This window comes from Acanthopagrus latus, chromosome 15, assembly GCF_904848185.1.
Source record: "Acanthopagrus latus isolate v.2019 chromosome 15, fAcaLat1.1, whole genome shotgun sequence".
Classification (NCBI taxonomy): domain Eukaryota; kingdom Metazoa; phylum Chordata; class Actinopteri; order Spariformes; family Sparidae; genus Acanthopagrus; species Acanthopagrus latus.
This window is the reverse complement of record NC_051053.1, coordinates 27,642,583-27,665,962: the sequence shown is the minus strand read 5'-3', so window position 1 is coordinate 27,665,962 and position 23,380 is coordinate 27,642,583. Positions and strand designations below refer to the sequence as shown.

Sequence of the window (23,380 nt, the reverse complement as noted above, 5' to 3'; positions counted from 1 at the left end):
GGAAGTAGACGCGGATCACTGTCGTAGTTTTTGTTTTTTTTCCAAGCTGTCGTGGAGATGCTACACCGGAGAGCAGCCTCACCGCCCCGCCTGGGATGGATTTAGAAGAAGCCTATCAAGTCGTTGGCGAGTTTGGACCCTACCAGAAGCGGGCGGTGGCTGTCCTGGTTCTGACACAGGTTGGTTCAGTTTATTAAAGTGTGTGTTATACACGAGTCCCTGCAGCCCGCGCAGCTACGGAATAGCAGTAACATCGCTAACGCTAGTGCTACGTGGCCACTGGGCTTGAGGGGCTTTTATAAAAAAAAGTTTTAACGGTGGACTCAAAGTATAAAATTCAGTGCTACAACACTTGCATTCAAGTTAGCTGCGAGTGCAGGAGGTGCACGTGAAAGGAACAATACACCAGACTCGCTTAAAAAAGTTAAGAGAATAGTATTGTCTCGCTTATGGCTATGCATACAAATAAGACAGCCCATAAATCAATACATGTTCTGTATCTATGTGAGCTATTCCATCATTCGGCTGGCCATACAAATTAATTTAAACATACATTAATAGTAACGAACATACATTCACACAATGGCGAAAATAACACGCGCCGCGACTTACACCTGCATTGACGTGCACTCGGACACAGGTCGACATTGTTTACATACATTGAAACGGTGTAAGTCACAGGCATGTCTAACACATGCCGATTTCATCAACATAACCCCCGTAATATTAAATTACTTGAAATAATCTCCCTTTTGGTCTGAATTAATATCGATATGTAATGCAATCGTAAATGTCCACATTTTTAAAGGGAGTTTGTCAAGGCGCTCCTTATGGTTAAGCTAACCCTCCCCTAGCAAACACAATGTGAGCAAACAGCTGTAGGTCATAAAATCGGCTAAATCCCTAAGTTAAAGAACAAACATTGACATAATGTTAAAGTTAACGTGATGAAGTTTTGATTTCGTTTACCTTCTTTGTCTGTATATAATGTTCTCCTCAGTATAAATCACTGCATCTCATTTAAGGCTGTAACTTGTGTCTTCATGTTTGTGATGTAACATGTTTTACACACTATGAAGCACGTGATGTTTTATTTTGTATTTTATTGTTATTAACCTGACCGTCCTGTTATCCTTGGGGGTAAATTTGACCCCATTCAATATTTAACATCTGTAAATAAATGGTTGACATTATATTTAATGACTTTTCTTAATTTTATGAGGACAACCAGGAAAAACCTACCAAATAAGGTTACTATGATATTTAAAAGTTTGTTTCTGAGGTATATAGTTAACCACACACACACACATTTGGGTGGTCAACAAATACACAAAGAGTACCTGACATATAAACCTGAGTAACAACTTTGATTAAGATCATTTTCTGGATGTTTTGAATTGCTGGGCTCAAACTGACCCCAAGGATAAACAGTGTTAGGAGGTTAAAATCTGTCGCCATGAGCTCCAGTGTCGAGGCTGCACCACACAGTTCTGTAACACGTTGTCACCACTTTTGTGAAGTTAAAACGAGTGAATTCAGTCCGTTTCTGGTTGAACAGTAAAAGCTTGGTATTGACTTGTAAAAACAAACTCAGGCGTGCCCGTCTCAGCCTGCCAGCTCTCCTGAAGCTGCTTCGTAGCTGGTCTTAGTTGTCATGAGTTGGCTAAATGCTGATTACAGACATTTTCTTTGAAAGGAATGCAGATTTCAGAGGCTTCCCAGAATGCATTTTAGTTTTTTCTCTATTTCCGGGTTGTACAGTGTTTCAGGATGTGGACACAGGACAACTGAAATGTAGTTGCGAGGTTTGAAAATCAGTATATGATCACATTCCTTTAGTTACAGTAGAAGTATGTGATTTAGTGTCTGTTGGTAGGATGGTAACTGAAGTGATCTGTGTGTTCCAGGTGTACATGGCCTGTCAGTCCATGCTGATTGTTCTGATTGGATCAACACCAAAGTACCAGATCGAGCAGCAGGACGGCGTCTCATCCAGCCAGCGCATCGTCTTCACAGAGGACATCGACACCATCGTGACTGAGGTGAGGGAGCTGGCAGAGATCTCTGTCTCAGCCTGAGTGAAGCTGACAAAGATGTAAGTGGTTTCTGCTTTGTCTTTGTGCTCCCCAGTGGTTTCTCATCAAGCAGCAGGCCTATAAGGTCAGTCTCGCCGGATCGCTGTTCTTCGCCGGGCTTCTGGTCGGGAACATCGTCTTTGGGCCGCTCTCTGACAAGATCGGCAGGAGACCCGTCTACCTGACGGGTTAGAAACACTACACACTGTAACCAGACAGATTCTGTCTCAGCGAAGTTGTCCTGATGTTGTTTGTCTTGATGTAAATGAAAATCTAAGGGCCTGATTTAAAACTTGACAACAATTAAAAGAGGAATTAAAGAAACTAGTAAGTTTCCGTAATAAGGGAGTAAATGTTCTTCGCAGATTAATTGTGATCTCATGCACATTCAGTAGTTGAGTTCAGCTGCATGCAGAGACACGAAAACGACAATGAAATTGTCAAACTTTAAACTCTGAGCGAGGATCCGGCTCTTCTCATCATCCCATCTTTCTCTTTCTCTTTCCTCCAGGTTTGTTCTTCGAGGTGATCTTCGGTTACGTGACCGCCTTCGCTCCCAGCTATGAGATCTTCGCCCTGTCCCGTCTCCTGGTGGGGCTGATGAACGGAGGCATCGGCCTCGTCTGCTTCGTCCTGGCTCAGGAGTATGTGGGGAAGTCATACTGGGCCATGACTGGTACGAAAAAAACACAGAAACAATCCTGTCAGGTGTCATTTTATATGACTTTGCTTTCCACTGCAGCCAAATTGGTCTTAAGATTATGAGTCGAGGAATCAAACAACGAGAGGATCTGCCACCTTCCTCTTTTATGTCACTTTAGATTAGATGTAGTGATAAAACCTGTGATTTTCTCTTCCCCGCTCGACTGACTGTGTGTTCTTCTTCAGGGACGTTGTCCAGTATGATATTTGCGGTCGGCATCGCCCTGTTTGGCGTTCTGGGCTATTACATCCAGCCGTGGAGGAGCCTGGCCACGGCGGCCAACACGTCCGGTGTCCTGATCTTCCTGCTGTCTGTGTGAGTGCGAGCCACCACCTGCATCCAGAGAAAACTAAAACAGTCAAATATACTGGTGTTGCAAGGCAGTAACATAAATACAGGCAGTCACGACAGATGTTAGTTTTCCTGCAATTCAAAAAAGAATGGAAACCAGTCAGTTACTTGGACATAAAGAAGGAAATACATTAAAAACTACCTGAAACTGTGGAAAAATATAATATAAAGAATGTATGTTTTGTAGTCGAGGAGCTAAATCTTGTAAACACACTGATTTGGTCATGAATCCTGAGAATAATCTAGTTGTACGTATCATGTTAATCTTACAGTATTAGGGAGTATAAACTGATTATAAGACGAACTGCGTGTGTCCGACATATTTATGTTCTCCTCTCCTGCAGAACTCTTCCCGAGTCTCCTCGTTGGCTGTATTCTCAGGGTCGGACGGAGCGAGCAGAGGAGGTAAACCAACCAACCAATCAGAAGTTGTATCTCGGTCAGTTTAGTGTCTGCGAGAGTGCTGCGATGTCTTAGCTCTAGTTTAGTCATGAAGCCGTGAGCCGTGCTAGCATCTCACGCTCCTCTCTCTGCGCTCTCTGCGACGATGTCTTCTGTTAGTTAGAATCTCTGCTGACTCTTAAATCAGAACATTTTTTGAGCTGGAGAGTCAAAAATGTCCCCTTTTTATTTCCTACACCGGTCGTTGTCACAGTTTCCGACACTGAGTTAACTTGATCATGAACCAACTCGTCCTCGCAGGTTCTTCGCTACATGGCGCTGATGAACGGCAACACTGCAAACAACCTGATGCTGCAACGCGTCGGCGCCGCTAAAGCCGGTAACCACGGCAAAAGTGGTGGAGGGGTCCTGCAACTGGTGATCCATCCGGTCCTCCGACTCAGGACCATGGTGCTCATGTATGTCTGGTGAGTGTTCCACCACAGAAGAAGAGCGAAACACGCAACGACCGGAACTTTAACTACAGTATTTCTAGTGTTTTCTTTTCAAACATGTTGCACAGTCGGAGGCTGCAAGCTGTGAGAGGATGTTTGCTTCTGTTTATTTTAATGTGAACAGGCGATGGGTGAATTATTTTGAGCTGTATGTAACTCGCTGTATAACTGCAACATGCGGTTTGTGGCTGGTACCATGTGGCGCTGATAAGATATGATAAAGTTCACTGTGGGGAGGAACTGTACTCTGCACGGCCACTCCCACAGTCTCACACTCTCACGTTCCTGACTGAAAGCTTTCTCTCTCTGTTTAAGAGGAGCGGGTCAGTTTTCTGATGGTACTTTAGATACTCTCACACTTCAAACAGTTGTAGTGTTTCCTGCGGCCCGAGGAGACCGTTCAGATCAGTTTACTGTAAACAAGCTTCTACAAACAGAAACTCCGTCAAGACAAATGTCACAGAGCTGCTGAGTCAGTTATCACCTCAAACAGAAGCTCTGCAGATGCAGCTTTTAAAATATCTGTGTGTGTGTGTGTGTGTATTGCAGGTATGCATGCAGTCTGGTGTATTACGGTCTCACTCTGGGGGCCGGTGACGCATCTGGGAGCCGCTATATGAACGTAGCCATGTACGGCCTGGTGGAGCTGCCCGCCTACCCGCTCTGCATGTACTTCATCAACAAACACTGGTGAGACTCTCGCTGTGATATATAATCGTTGTGCTGTAGATCCCAAGTGTGCACGGGATGTTTTATTTTGAAAACTGACTGAATGAACTATGACCTTATGCTGTCTAACTTCCTGTCTGGCTGTGGTCCAGTTCTGTTATAAATGGACCAGCTGCTGGAAACATGAGCACCGTCTTGAACGGCCACGATCAGCTCTGCACCCGTATCAATAACTCTACCTTCTGTGTTGGGCTGGAGGCCGGTCGTTGGTTAAAGTTTGCGGACTAATTTTGACACTGATGTTTAGATACTGAGAGGAGAGAGGCTCTGAGGGAAATCTGGGAAATCTGACACAGAGAAATCCAAAGTCCAGCTGCATTAAACAATTTCAACAGGCTTGTGCTGACACCAGAGAGAGACGGGGATGTCATGTTACAATCCGCTCACATACGGCCAACAGAAAACCGAGGAGTTGTGTGTTGTTTTTCAGGGCTGGGAGGAGGAAGACCATGGCCAGCTTCCTGTGTCTGGCAGGATCTGCCTGCCTCTTCACCATGTTTGTCCCTGAAAACACAGGTGAGACCTCGACGCACACTTAACACAGAGGAACATACTGAAACTCTGTCGGTATGAATGTTGTGTGGAAACAAAAACAAACCCAACAGGTTCTGAACAATGAGTCAAACCAATTTAAAGGAGAATTTAAAGGAAGGAAGGAAGTAGGATTACAGCCTGAGGCCGATTACATCACTCTGCATAACTGTGTCAGCAGGCTGCCATAGAAACATGCAGTCTGATATCAGTGTGACAGTTTGTGGCTCCAGCAGCTTGTTTTAACTGTAAAAAAAAGTCACATTTTAAAGCAGGAAGGCTTTGTCAAATTTTACATTATCAGTGGTATAAATGTGCATCTGTTCAGGGGCTCAGAGTTGTAGTTTTCTGATATTGCTGTGACCACCAGCAATGATACTGGTGGGAGTTTTAACTGGCTTCTGCTGCTCAGTGTGATGCATTATTGGGATGTACATTTCCACAATGAACAGAAATATAAATGGCTGCAGTGTCAGAACGCCCGCTGCTTCTGTGATGGTTCAAAATGTATGAAACACTGATCAAGCAAAGAGTTCACATCCTGAATCCACTCAAATATTCAGTCTCTTGTTCTCTCTCGTAGTGTTTTTGAAGAAGTAATAATTAGGTACAAAGTGTGACTGTTGGTTTTGTTCGTGTTTGCAGGAACCTTCCTGAGCGTCACGTCGTTGGCGCTTCTGGGAAAACTGATGGTCAGCGCAGCGTTCAACATCGCCTACCTCTACACGGCTGAGCTCTACCCGACAGTCGTCAGGTGAATTTACTCACCTGCATGTTTGATTATTCACACACACACACACACACATACACACACCATACTGCCTGAAGCTGACCAGGTGTGTCTCTTAGTGTTTCTTCTAATTGTGAGAATTTATCTGTGATTTATTTTGGTGTTTTTCTCAGGAACGCTGGTTTGGGAGTTTGTTCCATGTCATGCAGAGTCGGAGGGATCCTCGCACCGTTTGTTCCCTCCATGGTAAGAGCAGTAATGGAATGTAACTAAGTACATTTACTCAATTACTGTACACAAAGACCATTTTTGCTACAAGTAGCAGCCTGGTGGGCAGGTTTTGTAGAAAGAATGTCGGTTGTGAGGCGTCTCAGGGGAACAGACTTTGACACAACACCTTCTCATCCTCCATCAGTGGCTTATTTTTCTTTTGCGCTGTAGAGTTTCCACAGTTATTCCAATTATTCCACCTTTACCTTGGGATGGTGACCATCAGAGATGGGAAGTAACAAGGTACAAATACTTAGTTACTGTACTTCAGTACATGTTTCACGTATCTGTACTTAACTCGAGTATCTCTGTGACCTCTCTACATCTGAACTTTCTCCTCCTCACATTTTTTAAAACAGCCTCGTTACTTTAGTTTGATGCATTTGAAGCCGTAAGAAGCCGTAAACAGACAGAGAGGGAGGCTGGAATGTGGAGAAAAGGCGTGTTAGTGTCTCGTATCTGCAGAGAGTTTCTGATTTTCTCTCTTTGTTGCTGCTCGGGACGCTTTACCAACCCAACATGTGTCTATTTGACGTCCTGGGAATGAGACTCAACAATCAACTGTCTTTGTGGTGCATTCAGGAACAGCTGGGACAAATCCTACTGATTCTACCTTTAACTTTAATAGAAAAGGAAGTCCTGTTAAACTGCAGACAAACTCAGGGTGTAGTCATGTCTGTTTCCACATGAGGGATTTCAGGAGAGTGAAACATAAACGGCATCGTTCAGTTCATTAGAATGAGGAATTGAAACTAATGATTCATTTTGAAAAACAGCTCAACACGATCGACACAATCAGTGTGGCCATAAATTCACCAGCTCGGGATTTCCATGAGCTATTCCTGCCACGCCTCGTCATCTCACTCAGCGGACTGGGTCGTCATGGAGATGTTTTTAGAAACCAGTTTTCTTTGCAGCTCTGCTCCTCAGTCCGTTTTATCATCCAACATGAAACTAGAGAGGAAATTACTCTGAAAACAAATTGTATTAATCGTGTTCTGACTGTCAAATCATCAATCGTCCTGCTTCACTGACTCATTCACTTAGAAGTCTGATGAGTTCACACACGTCTTCTCAGAACAAAGGAAGATATCTGACCAGGCAGTTTCATGGAAAGCACCCAAAAGCCATCAAGATATCATGATAATTAAGGACTTTGGTGAAAGTGAAAGTGAGCCGTGTGAATCGTATCTGATATTAAATGTCACTTGTAAAACAGAGATGATTTTTTTTATTATTGTTGCTGTCCAGTTAAATGTGGGATGTAAACTCACCTGCAGTCAACAATAAACTTCACTAAGAGAAAACATTTATACTTTATCACATAAAAACCTTTCTTTACAAAAGTTTTCCAGCAGAAAACTTCTTATGAAACCAAAAAGCTGAAGCATGCACTGCTATGTTTTCACAGTAAAATTAATTTACTAATGTGCTGGTTTGACTGAGATGTAATCATGTAATCTACAAAGTGACATGTAACTAAAGCTATCAAATAAATATAGTGGAGTGAAAAGTAGATTATTTCACTCCAAAATGTAGAAAAGTGGAAGTATAAAGTAGAAGAAAATGGAAATGCTCAAGTAAAACACAAAGACATCAGTCACGTGTGAATCAGCGCTGCCACAGAAACAAAAACACACCTGAAGTTTGAGATGAGAAACAAAGAGTTGTACTCTTTCAGAGCTGGTGACAAACCAGATGAGATGATTGGGAAATTGATGACTAAGTCACGGTCAAATATAAAAAGTACATTCAGGGTGGAACGAAACGGGAAGATCACAGGGAAAGAAAAACATTTCACAGCAAATCAGAGCAGCAGAAACCGAGTTGGGCTGGACTCTGACCGTCACCTCAGTTTACCCAGCAGCTGAGACTTAAACCTGGAGTCATAGCGACGCCTGGTGGTGGATCAGGTGATTTCAACAAGATACAGCAACTGAACTGAAGACACCATCTGAATGACACCATCTGATAACAGATCTGTGATTCTACAACACAGATTTAAGTCTTTGTACCTTTTTCATGACAGTTAAGCAGATTTATATGTGTGTCTGTATGAGAGATATTCTTGACTCGTTCCCCAGAAAACACAGCAGATAGTTTGTTTTTCTAATGCAGTTGTTTGCATATGTGTGAAAAAATTAATATAACACATTTGAAGTAATAGTATGGTAAAAAGAAGCTTTTCTATGATATTTTTGTTTTTTCAAAATGACCAGAACCAGAGGTCCCCTCTTAGATAGTAGAGGGATGTAGTGCCCAGTTGGTAATGTTGACGTGTATGTGTGTGTGTGTGTGTTGCAGCGGGCTCTCCACACCTCCATGCCCTTCACCGTCTTCTGTCTGAGCGGTCTGTCTGCAGGCTGTCTTGGCCTCCTGCTGCCTGAAACCCTCAACGGTCCCACAGCAGAGACTCTGGAGGACCTGAGCAGCCCGACCCGCTGCCGAGTGCTGGAGAGCAAGGTGACTGAACGCTGTGCTGGTTAGAGAGGCTCATGTCTCCATCTCACATCTCATGTTGATATAAAGTCAGGTGAAGTGTCACGGTCCACAGAACAGTTCTGGAGCTTCACAGTAAAACAGAGTTGCAGCATTCTGCTAAACAACTGAAGCAGCTGGAGATGTAAAACAGAGAAACAACCAGAGAAACATCAGATGTCTCTGTACAGCTCAGACGAGATCACAAACTGATTTTTACAAGATGTTATTTACACCCTTTTTTCACTGTAGCTGCTGAAATAAAACTGTCTGAAGTGGTTTCACAAAGTGCATCAAGGGGGTAAATAACATCTTTTTAAATCAGTTTAGGTCTCAGGGCTTCCAGACACATTTGGATTCCTCCAGATGAGCTGTATGGAGCCATATTATGTGTTTTCAGTTGTATATTTCTGTTTTTTAGGAGAATGCTGCAGCTGTCTCACATCTTAAATAACCTGAGTAAAGGTTTAATAAAGAGACCTATGCTATGATTTGCATTCTTTTAATTTCTCATGTTGTACTCTTCTTTTTGTTCCCAGCCTCTGTTGTACGATGATGACAAGCGGAAATTAAACCACAAATGAGGCCAAGCAGCTCGAAACGACTCAGGAACTCATTCCTCACGGAGCTGCTGTTGACTGACTGAGGCTCTGCCGTAGGAAGAGGGCGTCATCGACTGAACTGAAGGTTCCTCCTGTATGTTCTACAGAAAAGTCAGACAGTCGATCCCCTGCCTTAATTTGATTTCCTGACTATGGTCACGGTTTTTGTGCTTCAGTTGGTCACATTCCAGAGATGCTGGGAAGTATGAACATCAAACTTGCTGCTAACAATCGTGTTACTCACGGTTAGATTTCCCAGTAGCAAAAAAAAAAGGACTGAGTTCAACTCAAAAACATTCCTCAAAATGTTCAATGAAGTTTCTTTTGGTCTGCATTGATTTTAAGCAGGAAATGTTTTCGACCATGAAAACATGCTCTTATGTGTCCAGCAGTTAGCTCTGTCACATGCTAGTGAGTTAGCATAGAGCGCTGCAAGTGCCCAAAAGGCAAACCGGAGCTGTAGATGGTTGACTGTTCAGTAACCGCTTATAGTTTGTAAGATTATTTAATTTATTAGGTGTAACATTATGATGGGAACAGGAGCTGATGATATTGCAGCATTTTTTGAGTTTAGAATCAGAGGTTGCATTAGATGTTCTCGTCATCTGTCAATCTGTATCCACCGTGAAGAAAAAAAAGGTGGACAGTTTGGGATTTTCCGGGACTAATCGTGGCATCTAACCTCCAGCTGTCGACGGAGATAATTCTTTATTCTCTACTATTATCGAAGGTTTTTGTGTCTTCTTTTTGTCTGTAACTTCTTGACACAAGCTGGATAAAAAGTTTGCATATTTCAACAAATATGTAATTAGTACAACAATTGTTTCACTTTTGTAAAAGTGGAAGAAGTGTTGCACACGATGTTAACCACAAAGCAAGAAGTGTTGTTGAGTATGAGATAGACTTACAGTCAGTTAGAAAAGTGTTTTATGGAGAGTCAGAGAGAATATTTCTGTTACGTGAGCACAAACATTTGGTTTTGTTCAAACTCCTGAAAAGACACAAGCCAAATGAATTAACAGGACAGTTTTACACATCAATCAATAATGGGACCAATGTGTGTGTGGAATCAATCAAACCACCACTCTGGACAAAATATTGAAGTTTGTCTTTTGTGTGTCTTTTGTGTCAGACCAAGCTTGGGTCACATGAGCTGTTACATCCTCCACCACAATGATTTTATGTGCGAAAGCAGATGAAAAACACTTGACCAGCATTTTACCTTCTGTGCCTTTAACTCAGCTGAAAATTTATGACTGAGATGTAATTAAATATATTAAGATATCAGAAAACAAATATTGCCTGAGATGAATTTTTATGCCATCATTTTGTATTGTGTTTACAGTCATACAGTTAAAATGTTTACCATGTAGACGTGATGTATCTACGGGTGCTTGTATACAGGCAGTAAACATTTCCAACAGTGAATCCAGTAATTAGACGTCTCATTTTGTTCATGACAATGTGCAGAAACACACTGTTTTCTTTATAAAATACAGTTTAACTTTGTGTCACTTGATGAATTTTCTTCTGTCAGTTTTCCCATCATGCCACGTTTTTTTTCTTCTTACAGTCAACCCATAATTTAACACAAGCCTTAGGAATTTTTGCTCTGAGAGATGAAAGTGAAACTCTGGCCAAAATGCAACCTAGGGTTAATGTGCCCACGTCAAACGTTCAAAAGTGTAATTACGATGAAAGCAACACTTTTAAGATTGACCATATTTTCATTTTTGGGTCAAGCTCATTTTCAATGGGAGTGCTACGGGCACTTTTACGATAGCATCAAAATCTCTGTTTTTAAAATCGTAAGAAGTCTCCACACAACATGAAACTTTGCTGGTAGCATCACCAGGGTCTCTACACATGAACACCAGCACTGACAACATTGTTTGTGTACACAGAGTTTAATAAAAAGAAAGTTCTTGAACAACTCACGTTAGCAGTAGCTTGTTCCGCTCGCCGCCGTCCTGCCAGCTGAGAATCTCTGACTGTAATGTAACCTGGAGGACAGTTAAGGTGGAACTACTGTCTTCTGGCAACAACTATTCAAGCGATATCTCACGTGAGTTTTCCAGCTTTTGATTTTAGTATTGTATCTTATATGAGGCTCCTTTTTAACTTTAAGGTCAATATTGCTTTTGGCTAACAACAACACAACACATTATCCGTGCATTTATATGGCGCCAAGCTTTAAGAGCGGTCCAACCAACGCTTTCACTTGAACACTATTTACATTTTTTCAATGTTATTTGTAGCCCAAAATCACTTGACACATGGCCTCAGTGGGCTTTACAATCTATACTGTAAAAGAAATCCTTAGACCCTTGATTTAAATATGGAAAAATGTAATGTAAGAAATTGCCAAGAAACTCAACATCTCATACAACAGTGTTTACTGTTCCCCTCAATATCACTTAATCTCTGCAACAGCTACTGCCAGGAAAATATAAGTCACACAAATGTGAATTTTTATGGTGACTGACTGATACATGTATCATTGCTCTTTGTAGAATGACACCACAAACGTATGAAGGCTTGACCACAACTACTTCCTGTTTGTATCTGGGGGTTTCAGCAGAAATAAGCAGCAGCGGCACGGTGACATTGCTCAAACTGTCCCTGAGTACTCTGCGATACCTGTGTTCACTGTTTCAACAGCACATGCTTTAATCTGCACAGATCTAAGGACATTAACAGTTTACTAACAAGTCTTTCTCAGCTTCACAAAAAAAAATAATAAAGAAATTCCAGAGTTCAATGGGAGCTATTACGAAGTTTAAAAGCGACTGTGATTGGCTGAGATGATGCATCACACCAAGAGGAAGTTCAGAACAGTTTGTTCAAAGACTTGATCAAGGAAAAGAAACGATCACACTGCAGAGGAAGAACGTCAGAGAGACTGAGGAGGTACACCTGTGGTTAATTTCAAATAACTTATACATTTAATATTTGCACATATGAGGTTTACGCCTTCCTGAAACATTTAGTGAAGTTAACTTTGTGTTTCTCTTTCAGTCGTCCTGTTGTGATCCGTGAACATGGAGAAGCAGATCACCGTCTGGTTCGGCGCGGGGCTGCTGCTGGCGGGCCTCAACTTCTCTCAAGCTCAAGTTATACCGACATATTTCGAGGTTGGAGGTAAACTCGACCTGAGGCCTACTGTGACTGAGACGATCACCAACATCCTGTGGAAGTTTAACGGGAATGTACTGGCTGAATGGGTGAAGGATCAGGTTGAGTTGTTTTATTATGAGAAATATAAAGACCGCACAACCCTGAACACAACCACTGGAAAGCTGGTGATCGGAAAGATGGGCAAAGATGATGCGGGTGTGTACACAGTTGAAATCAACAACAAGGTCCACGGTCAGAGCTATAATGCCAAATGGATCACCAGAGTGACCAAACCTACAGTTGTGTTCAGACCACTGACATGTGGCAACGAGTCAGAGAGCTGTTCTGTGACCTGTGATGGCAAAGAACCTGAGAGTCTGACAGATGCTGAACCGATCGATTACAGCTGGAAGATCGGAGAGAAAGACTGGAAGATGATGAAGAAGGACATCACCATCACCAGTGCTGAGACTGAGACAGAATCTATCAGAGAAATCTCCTGTCGGATGAAGAACCCAGTCAGTCAGGAAGACAGTGAACCAAAGGTAAATCCACTCTTTAAGTTAAAACCTGAAGTTTGGAAAGTCCACCTAAGACTCTCGCTACATGCTGTCTTCTGGGTGTTTGTTGGGTGCGTACTGTTGATACCAATCGGGAGACTGATACGTCAACGTCAAGACAAAAATAGTTCAACCACCTGATGTACTTGTGAAGATTAAAGGAAGTCGGCGGTCGAAGTGCTGCTTTGGTTGGAAGACAGTAAAATATGAAGGCAAGCTTTTATTTTTATTGCATTTAAAACGGCTACATTTACATTTAACCGCTGACTAAAAAGTACGTTGATATCCAGCCATCAGTACTGCTATCCTTCTATGCTATTAAAACTTTTGTGGTTTGTGTGATGTCTTGTGCTTTTTAGCTTGTTCTCATCTCAGCTGCTGGAGTTTTAAAGGTCATTGATAAGTAATGATCAGTACTGTTTGATCGGTTTTCCAATGCAAGTTAACGTCCTGTAGTCTGATCATGTGTTGGGTCTCTGGGCTAAACACATTGAGGAACTGATAGTGGGAAGTAGACGGCTTGGTGAACATATGATGAAACTGTCATTCTGAGAACATTTATTAAATTGTTTAATTTGTTCATCAATGTTTGTATTCTGCATCAAATAATATGTTATTGGCTGTAAATCGTATGAACTGAGCTGATGTCATCTGATCTGCTTTTGTGACGAGTAAAGACAATAAAATGATTGAAGTGATGACTTGAGTTGTGTGTTCAACACTGACGTCAGCCCGTTTCACAGCATGTTAACCATATATTGCACATTCAACAGACATTCGCTTCTGATCCATATAACATATCTATTGTGAGTATTAATGTGTATTTAACTGATATAATAGAAATATAAGAATATAGAAACTCTTTTGTCATTTGACTCCAAATTGAGACAGTTAAAATCCAATAAAAAAAAAAAAAGAGTTGTGTCTCATTCAGCCAGTACAGGAAGACATTCTGACATTGATTTTGAGTCAGTGGTCAAATGAAATGGAAGATATTGACAAAAAATGCAGATTTTTCAATAAAAATATGAACATAAAATATGAAGAGGACTGAAGAAACTTTGTGCGAAAAGAGTCTGGCTGAACATAAAGATAATAGATTTTAGATATGAGGAGATAAAAAAAGCTTCAGTATCATCTAGAAAAGTGACAATATAGACAATCAAATCCTGGATTGAGGATAAAAAAACAAGTGCAGTTAATATCGTAAGTTATTAATGTTATGAATGGATAATTCTGGAGACTGAAAACATACAGAATCAGAATCATTGTGACTTTATTACATCTGAAGGAAAATAAAGGTACATTTACAATATTTGAATCATTTCGTATATTTATTACATTATAAAGATTTCAAATGTCGTAAAATTTTGATTTTATTTTTTTAACCTTTATTTCTGATTCTAGTTCAGATTATAAAGTTTTTGGATCTGAACAACAAAACATGCAGTTGTTATTTGAGCTGTTTATTTTTGACCATCTTTTATATGGTTTTTCATGGTCTCACACACACACACACACACACACACACACACACACACACACACACACACACTCACGTCAATGTGGCCAACAAGGCACTACATCCCTTCACTGTATAAGAGGGGACCTCTGTTTCTGGTAATTTTGAAAAACCAAAATGGAATAGAAAAGCTTCTTTTAAGATATTTTACCACAATATTACCATGTGTTTGTTTATCTTTGTTAAAGAAATTACTATGAGGAGACTTGCACACATACACACATTACTTTGAGATCAGAAACTAAGAAATTATTTTACTCGTGAAAAGATCGACAATAGAAACACAAATCAAACTGTCAAACTAAAAGAACAACAGAAAAACATCAATGTTTTGTGAATACTGAGACAGCAGGAGAAGCAGGTGAAGATTAACAGGTTGAATTCTGTAAATTTTAATTCAAACAACATGTTGACAACATTTTTATGTTGACAAATAATTTTTGAAATAAAACATCTACAGAGCTTGTAGAACTAACCCTGCAGAATAAAAGTCTCTTGTTCCCTTAAAAATATTATTATGATTGTGAGTAAATGGTTTTAAAATGTTTGTCAGGTCCAAATGAATTGTTCTGTTTATCTCTGTGTCAGAATTCTGACAGTTGGTTCAGCTTCTAATGAGGTTTGTCATGCGATAGCATCACACAGTTTGTATCACGTGGTGTCTGTGTGTCGTCACTGATCAACAGTCTTGGTAGTTGCCAGATTGAGTGAAAAAAGATTAATGTTAGCTCGCTAGTGTTAGTAAAGTTAGGTGATTGGGACAACAGTGGTGTTGTGGTGTGAATTTCATGGAAGGAGGAGATGGAACACCACATTTAGAGCCTGACTGTCTTCAATAACAACTTTAAAGAAACAACCTTGTAGACATTATATTTTTTCACCGTTCAGCTGCAACACAATATTGTTCATTAGCATTCAGCCGCCTCACTGTCTCCTCTTTCAGAACTTTCTCTGCGTCAAAACCAAGCCCGTCTAATCCGGTCCAGCGCTGTGCACTCTCGGTGTTGTAGTATTTCCACCTGTTGAGTAGAAGTGAACACCACAGCCCTCTCACTTTAAGCATCAAGTTCAAAACTATTTGTCTTTCTACTGCAGAGAGAGACAGTTTTATTTAAGGGCCGTCTTTCCAGAGATGAAATACTTTTTTAAAGGCTCTGTTTCACTGTCACACACACCTTCAGGGGTGACATCTTAACTGGGAGTTTATCCCCAAGACAAATGTATGGAAACATCTTCTCAGTGAAAGTGTGTGTGAAGGTGTGTAGGTGTGTGTCAGTATCAGGATCAGAGAACGACAGCTTTCCTTTGTTCCAGTCAAGATTCACTCCGATCCTCTGGAGCTTCTTCTGCACTACAAGACCAGTGGGTGGAGCTGATCCTGACCCCACAAAGTATTCACCTTTGCTTAAAAAGATTACCCAGATTCCAGACTGTATGAATCCCGTTCTCTGGACAAACTCTGCACACACACCCAGTGCCCAGACTGTGCTGTTTCCAACCTCGACGTCCCAGCTGTGAGTCCCTGAGTTAAAGCCCTCAGAGCCCAGGACAGACCTTTGACGATTAAATCTCTCTGGATTATCAGGAAGCTTCTGTATATCTCCATTTCTCACACTGCTCAGATCTTCAGACAGAATGAGGTTTGGATGAGCAGTGTTTGGGTCCAGAACCACAGGAGTGTAGGAGACCATGTCCTTCATCTTGTTCCAGATGTTGAAGCTCAGGTTGCCCAGGTGTTTGGCCTGGTCTATCAGAGCTCCTGAGGGCAGCTGTGGATCCTCCAGCAGGAGGCGCTGCTGGACTCTTTCCACTGCAGCCTTGTAGTTGTGCAGGAATGAGACGTCTTCAGCTCTCAGCTGCTCCTCTGTGGCTCTGACTGTGTGTGAAAGAGCTGCTATCTCTCTGCTCAGAGCCTCCATCTTCTCCTTCATCATCTGACTCTTCTGCTCCTCTTCCTCCCTCAGTGCAGCCATCCTGGCCTCCTCTTCCTCTGCTAGAAACTGGTGCAGCTTCTTAAACTGATCCTTAATCTGCCTCTCTGTGTGTCGGGCCTGGACCTTCATGTGTTCTGCTGTCTGATCAAACTTCACTTTAACTTCTTCAAAAACCTTTAACTTCTCCTTTAAAGGCTCCAGAGTTTCCTGAAGTTCCTTCTTGTGTTGTCGTGCAGCTTCATCGATGGGTCTGAATCTGTGGTTGGTGTGTTGTTCTGAGTCTCTGCAGACGAGACACACCGGCTGCTGATGGTCCAGACAGAAGAGTTTGAGTTTCTCAGAGTGCCGACTGCAGAGATCCTCTGAAGCTCTCTGATCTCTGTCCTGTAAGAAGGTCTCACAAAGCTTCTTTAACACCAGGTTTAAAGGTGGTTGGTCCTTTGAATATTTTCTCTTACAAGCTGGACACTCTCTGATTTCTTTCTCTGTCCACCAGCTCTGCAGACAGTCTTTACAGAAGCTGTGGCTACATGACAGAACGACAGGCTCTCTGAAGACATCATGACACACCGGACAGCAGAGATCCTCCTCTAACCTGGAAGCCATTTTGTCTCTGAGTGATGCTGTGAACACAGCAGACAGTACAGTCAGTCACAGCTCCACTTCCTCCTTCACTTCACTGAAGTTTAGAGTTCTGGTTCTGGTCGGACTCACCTTCAGTGTGTGGAGCGTCTGCAGTGTTGTAGTTTCCTCCTCCTCTCTCCTGTAGATGAACTCACTCAGAGGATGTTGTTAGTTCGGTCCGAAGGTGGATCTGATCGTCTGTTTGTGGTTCTGTACTGAAGAGACACACACACACACACACACACCGACATACTGTTTTCTGGTTTGTCTCAGGTCAGTCAGGTGAGGGTGGAGCTTTGTCAGAGCTAAGGAGTGTTTCAGTCCAAAGTCCTGATTCATTGCTGGAAATGTATTCTGACACACTAGTTGTTGGAAGGGCTATAGTCCCATCAGTACCATCAATACCAGTGCCAGCACCTGAACTGTAGTGTTTTTTTTATAATATCATTACTGATATTAAGGTTAATCCTTTTCTATTAACCTCATAATATATGAACTTGATAATATTGTTGCAGTTATTTGGGCACCACTATCTTCATGTTGTCATAACCCCATGTCATGCTATTTGTTGTCCAGCCTTGATCCAAAAACATTTTACACATATTTATTTAATATAACTGTAGGAACACATGCTTCTTCTTTGAACTATGAACTGAGGCCTTTCTTCCTCTCTGCAAGGCCAACAACTTTTTATAGCTTAGTTGACCTTGTGACCCCTTTGTACCTGGAGGATCATTACACAGTCTCTGACTACCTCTATCTGGACAAAGGAACTTTATTTTCTGAAGTATAAAGACATCACTCTGGACAGACAATATTTCTTCTATCGCACCGATCTCTAGAGGCCCTCGTTGTAAAACTGAATTCAACACTGCCCCACCTGAGACACCCACACCTTTCCTTTCAGGTTCAATTGATCACATTTGAATTGAAAACTCGAGAGACTGAAGAACTTTATCTTAAAAATGACATGTTATAATTGAATGTTTTTCTTGAATGTCCAGTCCTCTCATCCTCGCTTGATGAGAAAACACATGCAGACCACAGTGATTTATGACTTTGACTTCTTCATTTTGACATACTTCTCTAAACTCTTTACTTTAAGCTTCAAGCTCTCTATTTTCAACTTAAACTTTTGTTAAATTTATTCCAAAACGAAGTTTCGAAACGAAACGAAGTGTGGTGACATGACTTAAAAAAAAAAACACCACTCAGAGCGATGGATCAAGATCATCATAGTTATCAGCATTAACAAAGACATTACAGCGATCAGCTGTTTAATAAACCATGTGAGTGGTTTCCAATAAAAGAAAGACTATTTTGCCTGGTTGAAACGACTCTGCCCCTAACAAACCTGAGCTGTGCCACCAGCTTTGTATTGGATCAGGACTGCCATCCTGCAGTTAAAGGACAGCCAAGGCCGCTGAAGACGACTACATGCAGCTTGCTGACTCTCCAAACGATGCTCAGACAAGGATCCATTCCTTCATCCTTCTGGATTCACATGTATGAAATATGAGTTGGTGTCCTTTTGGCTCTGAGTTAATATCTTTGATTTTATGAGAAATTTGGTTAGGGCTCTGTTAGCATTAAATAATTCTCTTAATATTTAATTGCCTTCACCCAACTCGCAATTTCACCATCAGCAACATTTGATTCATAAACTCATTACATTAGTCTTTATAGACTCTTAAAGTTTACTCAGGCTGAAACACTTGGTAGGAAAAGCTAAAGTACAAAACTTCTGTTTCACATGGCTGGTAGCACGCTGTGGCTCTCACTCAGGCTGAAATGCAAGGCAGTAACAGCCAAATATAGACTTCTATGTATCACTCGGCCGGTGGCACGCTGTGATTAACACGACGAACACTTAAATTTTCATCAAATTATGACAACTTGACTACAATGTATTGAATACGGGCTATTGAAATGCTGACCTGAAATTCTCACAGTTTCTACAGAACACTTTCAACTTGAATCGATAGCAGCAATCGCAAATGACTCAAAGTGGCAGTTAATAACCTAAAAGATTTTGGTTAATCAAATGGGTTACAAATTTGATTGATAAATCAATTCTCATCATACTGCAATTGTTTGTAAATACATATCACCGTCTACTCCTGTAGTAGACTAGTGGTTAAATGTCAAGACTTTTAACTAAAGGGTTCAAGATGTAAATCGCAAATTTTAGCACTCACCACGTTATGCTGAAATTAATATTGCACATTTATGAATGATTGCCAACAGTACACTGCCTCACACGGGGCACCATTATCTTTATGCCTCACATGGGGCACGATGTGCTGGGCAACATTAAAAGGGAGTTTTAGGTTAAATTTGGCTATCAATAGTACTTAATGATTATCAGGGATAATCATTAATTAGAAATAGATCACCTCAGGGCACCACCTTTGAAGAAGGGAAACACTGCAAATTTACTAAATCGTTCCCCTAAAAAGGTACTAAACTGTTCAAAACTTTAATCAATAATTAACTTATTATCTTTAACCAAATGTATCATTACAGCTAGTAATGGTCAAAAGATTTTGGAGTTCTTAACAGTGTAGAGGTCAGCAGCATTCACTCCTGTACAGTATTAAATAGACAGCAAGTAGATTCAAAAGTCTTTTATTCAACACAAAGTTGAAAACACACAATCTAACTAATGTGTACTATATACAGGTGTGTGTCAACTAACATCTAGGAAAGCAAACTATCAATAAACTGAACTAAGATCACAACACATATACATTACATCAGTCAGAGTTAAAAGTCCTGTGTTTAGCCATGCCATGCTATGCTATCTAAGTCCAGTTCAATGTTACTAGGCTTTGAAGAAAAAGTGCTGGTGGTTTGCAGGAGAAGGTCCACAGCAGTTCATTTAATATATTTATTTCTTTACAAACATTACATATGTGTCATAAAACATAGAAAAGCTATTATTAGGAAGCTTTATTTCAACTTTTAGATTCTAAAGTTATTGGATCTGAACAACAAAATGTGCAGTCAGTAATTGATTTGCTTATTTGTGACCATCTTTTACTTGGTTCTTCATGGTCTCTCTCTCTCTCTCTCTCTCACACACACACACACACACACACACACACACACACACACACACACACACACGTCCATGTTACCAACAGGGCACTACATGTCTCCACAATCTAAGAGGGGACCTCTGTTTCTGTTCATTTTGACATTATGTAAATAGAACAGAAAAGCTTCTTTTAAGGTCTTTTACATTAATATCACTTTAAATGTGCTCTTCCACACACACACACACACACACACACACACACACACACACACACACACACACATATTGAGATCAGGAGGTAAGAAACATTTTTACTATGATGAAATACTTCTTTAACTGCTCTGTTTCACTGTCACACACATCTTCAAGGGTAAAATCTTCACTGGGAGTTCATACCCAGTGAAAAAGACTGGAAACATCCTCTGAGTGAAAGTGTGTGTGAAGGTGTGTAGGTGTGTGTCAGTATCAGGATCAGAGAACGACAGCTTTCCTTTGTTCCAGTCCAGATTCACTCTGATCCTCTGGACCTTCTTCTGCACTACAAGACCAGTGGGTGGAGCTGGTGGTGACCGCACTGAGTATTTACCTTCGTATAACCCTATTCTCCATAATCCAGACTGTATGAGTCCAGTCCTCTGGACAGACTCTGCACACACACCCAGTAACCAGCATGTACTGTCTCCAACCTCGACGTCCCAGCTGTGAGTCCCTGAGTTAAAGCCCTCAGAGCCCAGGACAGACCTGTACACATCAAACCTCTCTGGGTTAACAGGAAGCTTCTGTCTCTCTCCTCCTCTCACACTGCTCAGATCTTCAGACAGGATGAGTTTTGGATGAGCAGTGTTTGGGTCCAGAACCACAGGAGTGTAGGAGACCATGTCCTTCATCTTGTTCCAGATGTTGAAGCTCAGGTTGCCCAGGTGTTTGGCCTGGTCTATCAGAGCTCCTGAGGGCAGCTGTGGATCCTCCAGCAGGGGGCGCTGCTGGACTCTTTCCACTGCAGCCTTGTAGTTGTGCAGGAATGAGACGTCTTCAGCTCTCAGCTGCTCCTCTGTGGCTCTGACTGTGTGTGAAAGAGCTGCTATCTCTCTGCTCAGAGCCTCCATCTTCTCCTGCATCATCTGACTCTTCTGCTCCTCTTCCTCCCTCAGTGCAGCCATCCTGGCCTCCTCTTCCTCTGCTAGAAACTGGTGCAGCTTCTTAAACTGATCCTTGATCTGCCTCTCTGTGTGTCGGGCCTGGACCTTCATGTGTTCTGCTGTCTGATCAAACTTCACTTTAACTTCTTCACAAACCTTTAACTTCTTCTTTAAAGGCTCCAGAGTTTCCTGAAGTTCCTTCTTGTGTTGTCGTGCAGCTTCATCGATGGATCTGAATCTGTGGTTGGCGTGTTGTTCTGAGTCTCTGCAGACGAGACACACCGGCTGCTGATGGTCCAGACAGAAGAGTTTGAGTTTCTCAGAGTGCCGACTGCAGAGATCCTCTGAAGCTCTCTGATCTCTGTCCTGTAAGAAGTTCTCACACAGCTTCTTTAACTGCATGCTTAAAGGTGGTTCCATTGAAGATCTTCTCTTACAGACTGGACACTCCCGTGTTCGTCTCTCTGTCCACCAGCTCTGCAGACAGTCTTTACAGAAGCTGTGGCTACATGACAGAACGACAGGCTCTCTGAAGACATCATGACACACCGGACAGCAGAGATCCTCCTCTAACCTGGAAGCCATTTAGTCTCTGAGTGATGCTGTGAACACAGCAGACAGTACAGTCAGTCACAGCTGTACTTGCTCCTTCACTTCATTGAAGTTTACTTTGAGTTCTGGTTCTGGTCGGACTCACCTTCAGTGTGTGGAGCGTCTGCAGTGTTGTAGTTTCCTCCTCCTCTCTCCTGTAGATGAACTCACTCAGAGGACGTTGTTAGTTCAGTCTGAAGGTGAATCTGATCGTCTGTTTGTGGTTCTGTACTAAAGACACACACACACACACACACACACACACACAAACTGTTTCCTGGTTTGTGTCAGTTGAGGGCGGAGCTTTGTTGAGGAATGCTGTTGGTTCACATGTGACTCAGTGGAGTGTTTCAGTCCAAAGTAATGATTGACTGCTGGAAATGTAATCTGATACACTTGTTGTTGTTGGAGAGTCCCATCAGAACTAGTGCCAGCACTACCTGAACTGTAGTGTTAAGGCTGCAGTGTGGAGTTTTGAGAAAAAAGTGTACTTAGACAGAATATTAGAATGATACTGCTCACATGTAAGTCCTTCTTCCTCTCTGCAGCCCTGCCTTCAAAGACCCTCCCACAGAGGACCCTGTTGTGCATGAGCAGCCTTGTAACCACGGTAACAGAGAACGCTAGATACCTAAGATGGTGCATTTAAATCGGGTTGTGTTCATTGCTTTGGTAGGGCACTGGGACAAGCAGGGGTCCTTACTTGTGCAGCAGAAAAGTCCTTACAGATCCTGAAGCTCCTCCAGCTCTGAAATGACACTCTGATATTTCTCCTAGTTTTCTCTCTGGCTTGGTCCAATTCTTTGTTTTTTACTCTGCTTTTCTTTGTCAGTCTTCTCTTTGACGTGGGCAATGGTGGGCCATTTTTCGGCTCTGTTGTTGTTGTCTGTTCTCCGTCATTGTTTATAGTTTGGACTTGAACATATCTGACCAGCTGAGAGCAGGCACTGCGCCTGTGCGGGGAGGAAGAATGCCAGCAGCACATGCACAAGAACGATTGACACTTCTCAGACACGCCCCTTGGCTCTGATTGGTTGTGAATTTCTTGCAAATCAAATTACAGCCACTGGGTGGAGCCACAGACAGCTGACCTGTATATTATTCTACTGTAAGATCATTATGACAATTTTAGGAAATATAAATATAAATAGTTACAGACTACAACTTTAAAGATTCATAATTTTCTGAAACTTGTCAAGAGGAAACATAAACCTCAAAATCTGTTAACTCATAATATCGTCACATTGATTTGGGCACCAAGATCTTCATGTTCTGTTTATTTGTTGTCCAGCCTTGATCCAAAATGTTTTTTACAAACATTTATTTAACATAAACTCATGTGAAATAAATACAATCTTTATGAAAGTATTCAGATTGAGCCCATACTTAAATATTTAGATCACAAAATTTGTTGTATTGAAAGACAGGAAGCAGTGAAACAGGTGTTTCGTTATCATTTATTCAGTCATGAAAACAAAGAGAGTTTGT

The 23,380-nt window shown here is 41.6% G+C and overlaps 4 protein-coding genes across 4 annotated transcripts; 2 read left to right on the top strand and 2 right to left on the bottom strand.

Annotated features, from left to right (window-relative positions):
- The first annotated feature begins 49 nt into the window (after nucleotides 1-49).
- Nucleotides 50-10,801, top strand: slc22a15 (solute carrier family 22 member 15). The gene is made up of 13 exons (XM_037123904.1): nucleotides 50-179; nucleotides 1,908-2,042; nucleotides 2,131-2,263; nucleotides 2,587-2,751; nucleotides 2,964-3,093; nucleotides 3,474-3,534; nucleotides 3,832-3,998; nucleotides 4,575-4,715; nucleotides 5,185-5,270; nucleotides 5,931-6,039; nucleotides 6,189-6,261; nucleotides 8,590-8,748; nucleotides 9,303-10,801. Exons 1-13 carry the CDS (start codon nucleotides 96-98, stop codon nucleotides 9,345-9,347), a joined length of 1,488 nt encoding a protein of 495 aa, XP_036979799.1. The 5' UTR covers nucleotides 50-95; the 3' UTR covers nucleotides 9,348-10,801.
- A 1,332-nt stretch (nucleotides 10,802-12,133) lies between these two features.
- On the top strand, nucleotides 12,134-13,740 carry LOC119034161 (SLAM family member 7-like). Its single transcript, XM_037124944.1, has 2 exons — nucleotides 12,134-12,275; nucleotides 12,384-13,740. Exon 2 carries the CDS (start codon nucleotides 12,407-12,409, stop codon nucleotides 13,181-13,183), a length of 777 nt encoding a protein of 258 aa, XP_036980839.1. The 5' UTR covers nucleotides 12,134-12,275; nucleotides 12,384-12,406; the 3' UTR covers nucleotides 13,184-13,740.
- A 617-nt stretch (nucleotides 13,741-14,357) lies between these two features.
- Nucleotides 14,358-17,651, bottom strand: LOC119034160 (zinc-binding protein A33-like). The gene is made up of 2 exons (XM_037124943.1): nucleotides 17,213-17,651; nucleotides 14,358-17,121 (listed from the first exon to the last, which is right to left on the bottom strand). The coding sequence occupies exon 2, from the start codon at nucleotides 17,102-17,104 to the stop codon at nucleotides 15,710-15,712; it is 1,395 nt and encodes a 464-aa protein (XP_036980838.1). The 5' UTR covers nucleotides 17,105-17,121; nucleotides 17,213-17,651; the 3' UTR covers nucleotides 14,358-15,709.
- Nucleotides 17,652-19,734: 2,083 nt separating this feature from the next.
- On the bottom strand, nucleotides 19,735-22,154 carry LOC119033055 (E3 ubiquitin-protein ligase TRIM39-like). Its single transcript, XM_037122644.1, has 2 exons — nucleotides 21,999-22,154; nucleotides 19,735-21,903 (listed from the first exon to the last, which is right to left on the bottom strand). Exon 2 carries the CDS (start codon nucleotides 21,884-21,886, stop codon nucleotides 20,495-20,497), a length of 1,392 nt encoding a protein of 463 aa, XP_036978539.1. The 5' UTR covers nucleotides 21,887-21,903; nucleotides 21,999-22,154; the 3' UTR covers nucleotides 19,735-20,494.
- Between the last annotated feature and the right edge of the window lie 1,226 nt (nucleotides 22,155-23,380).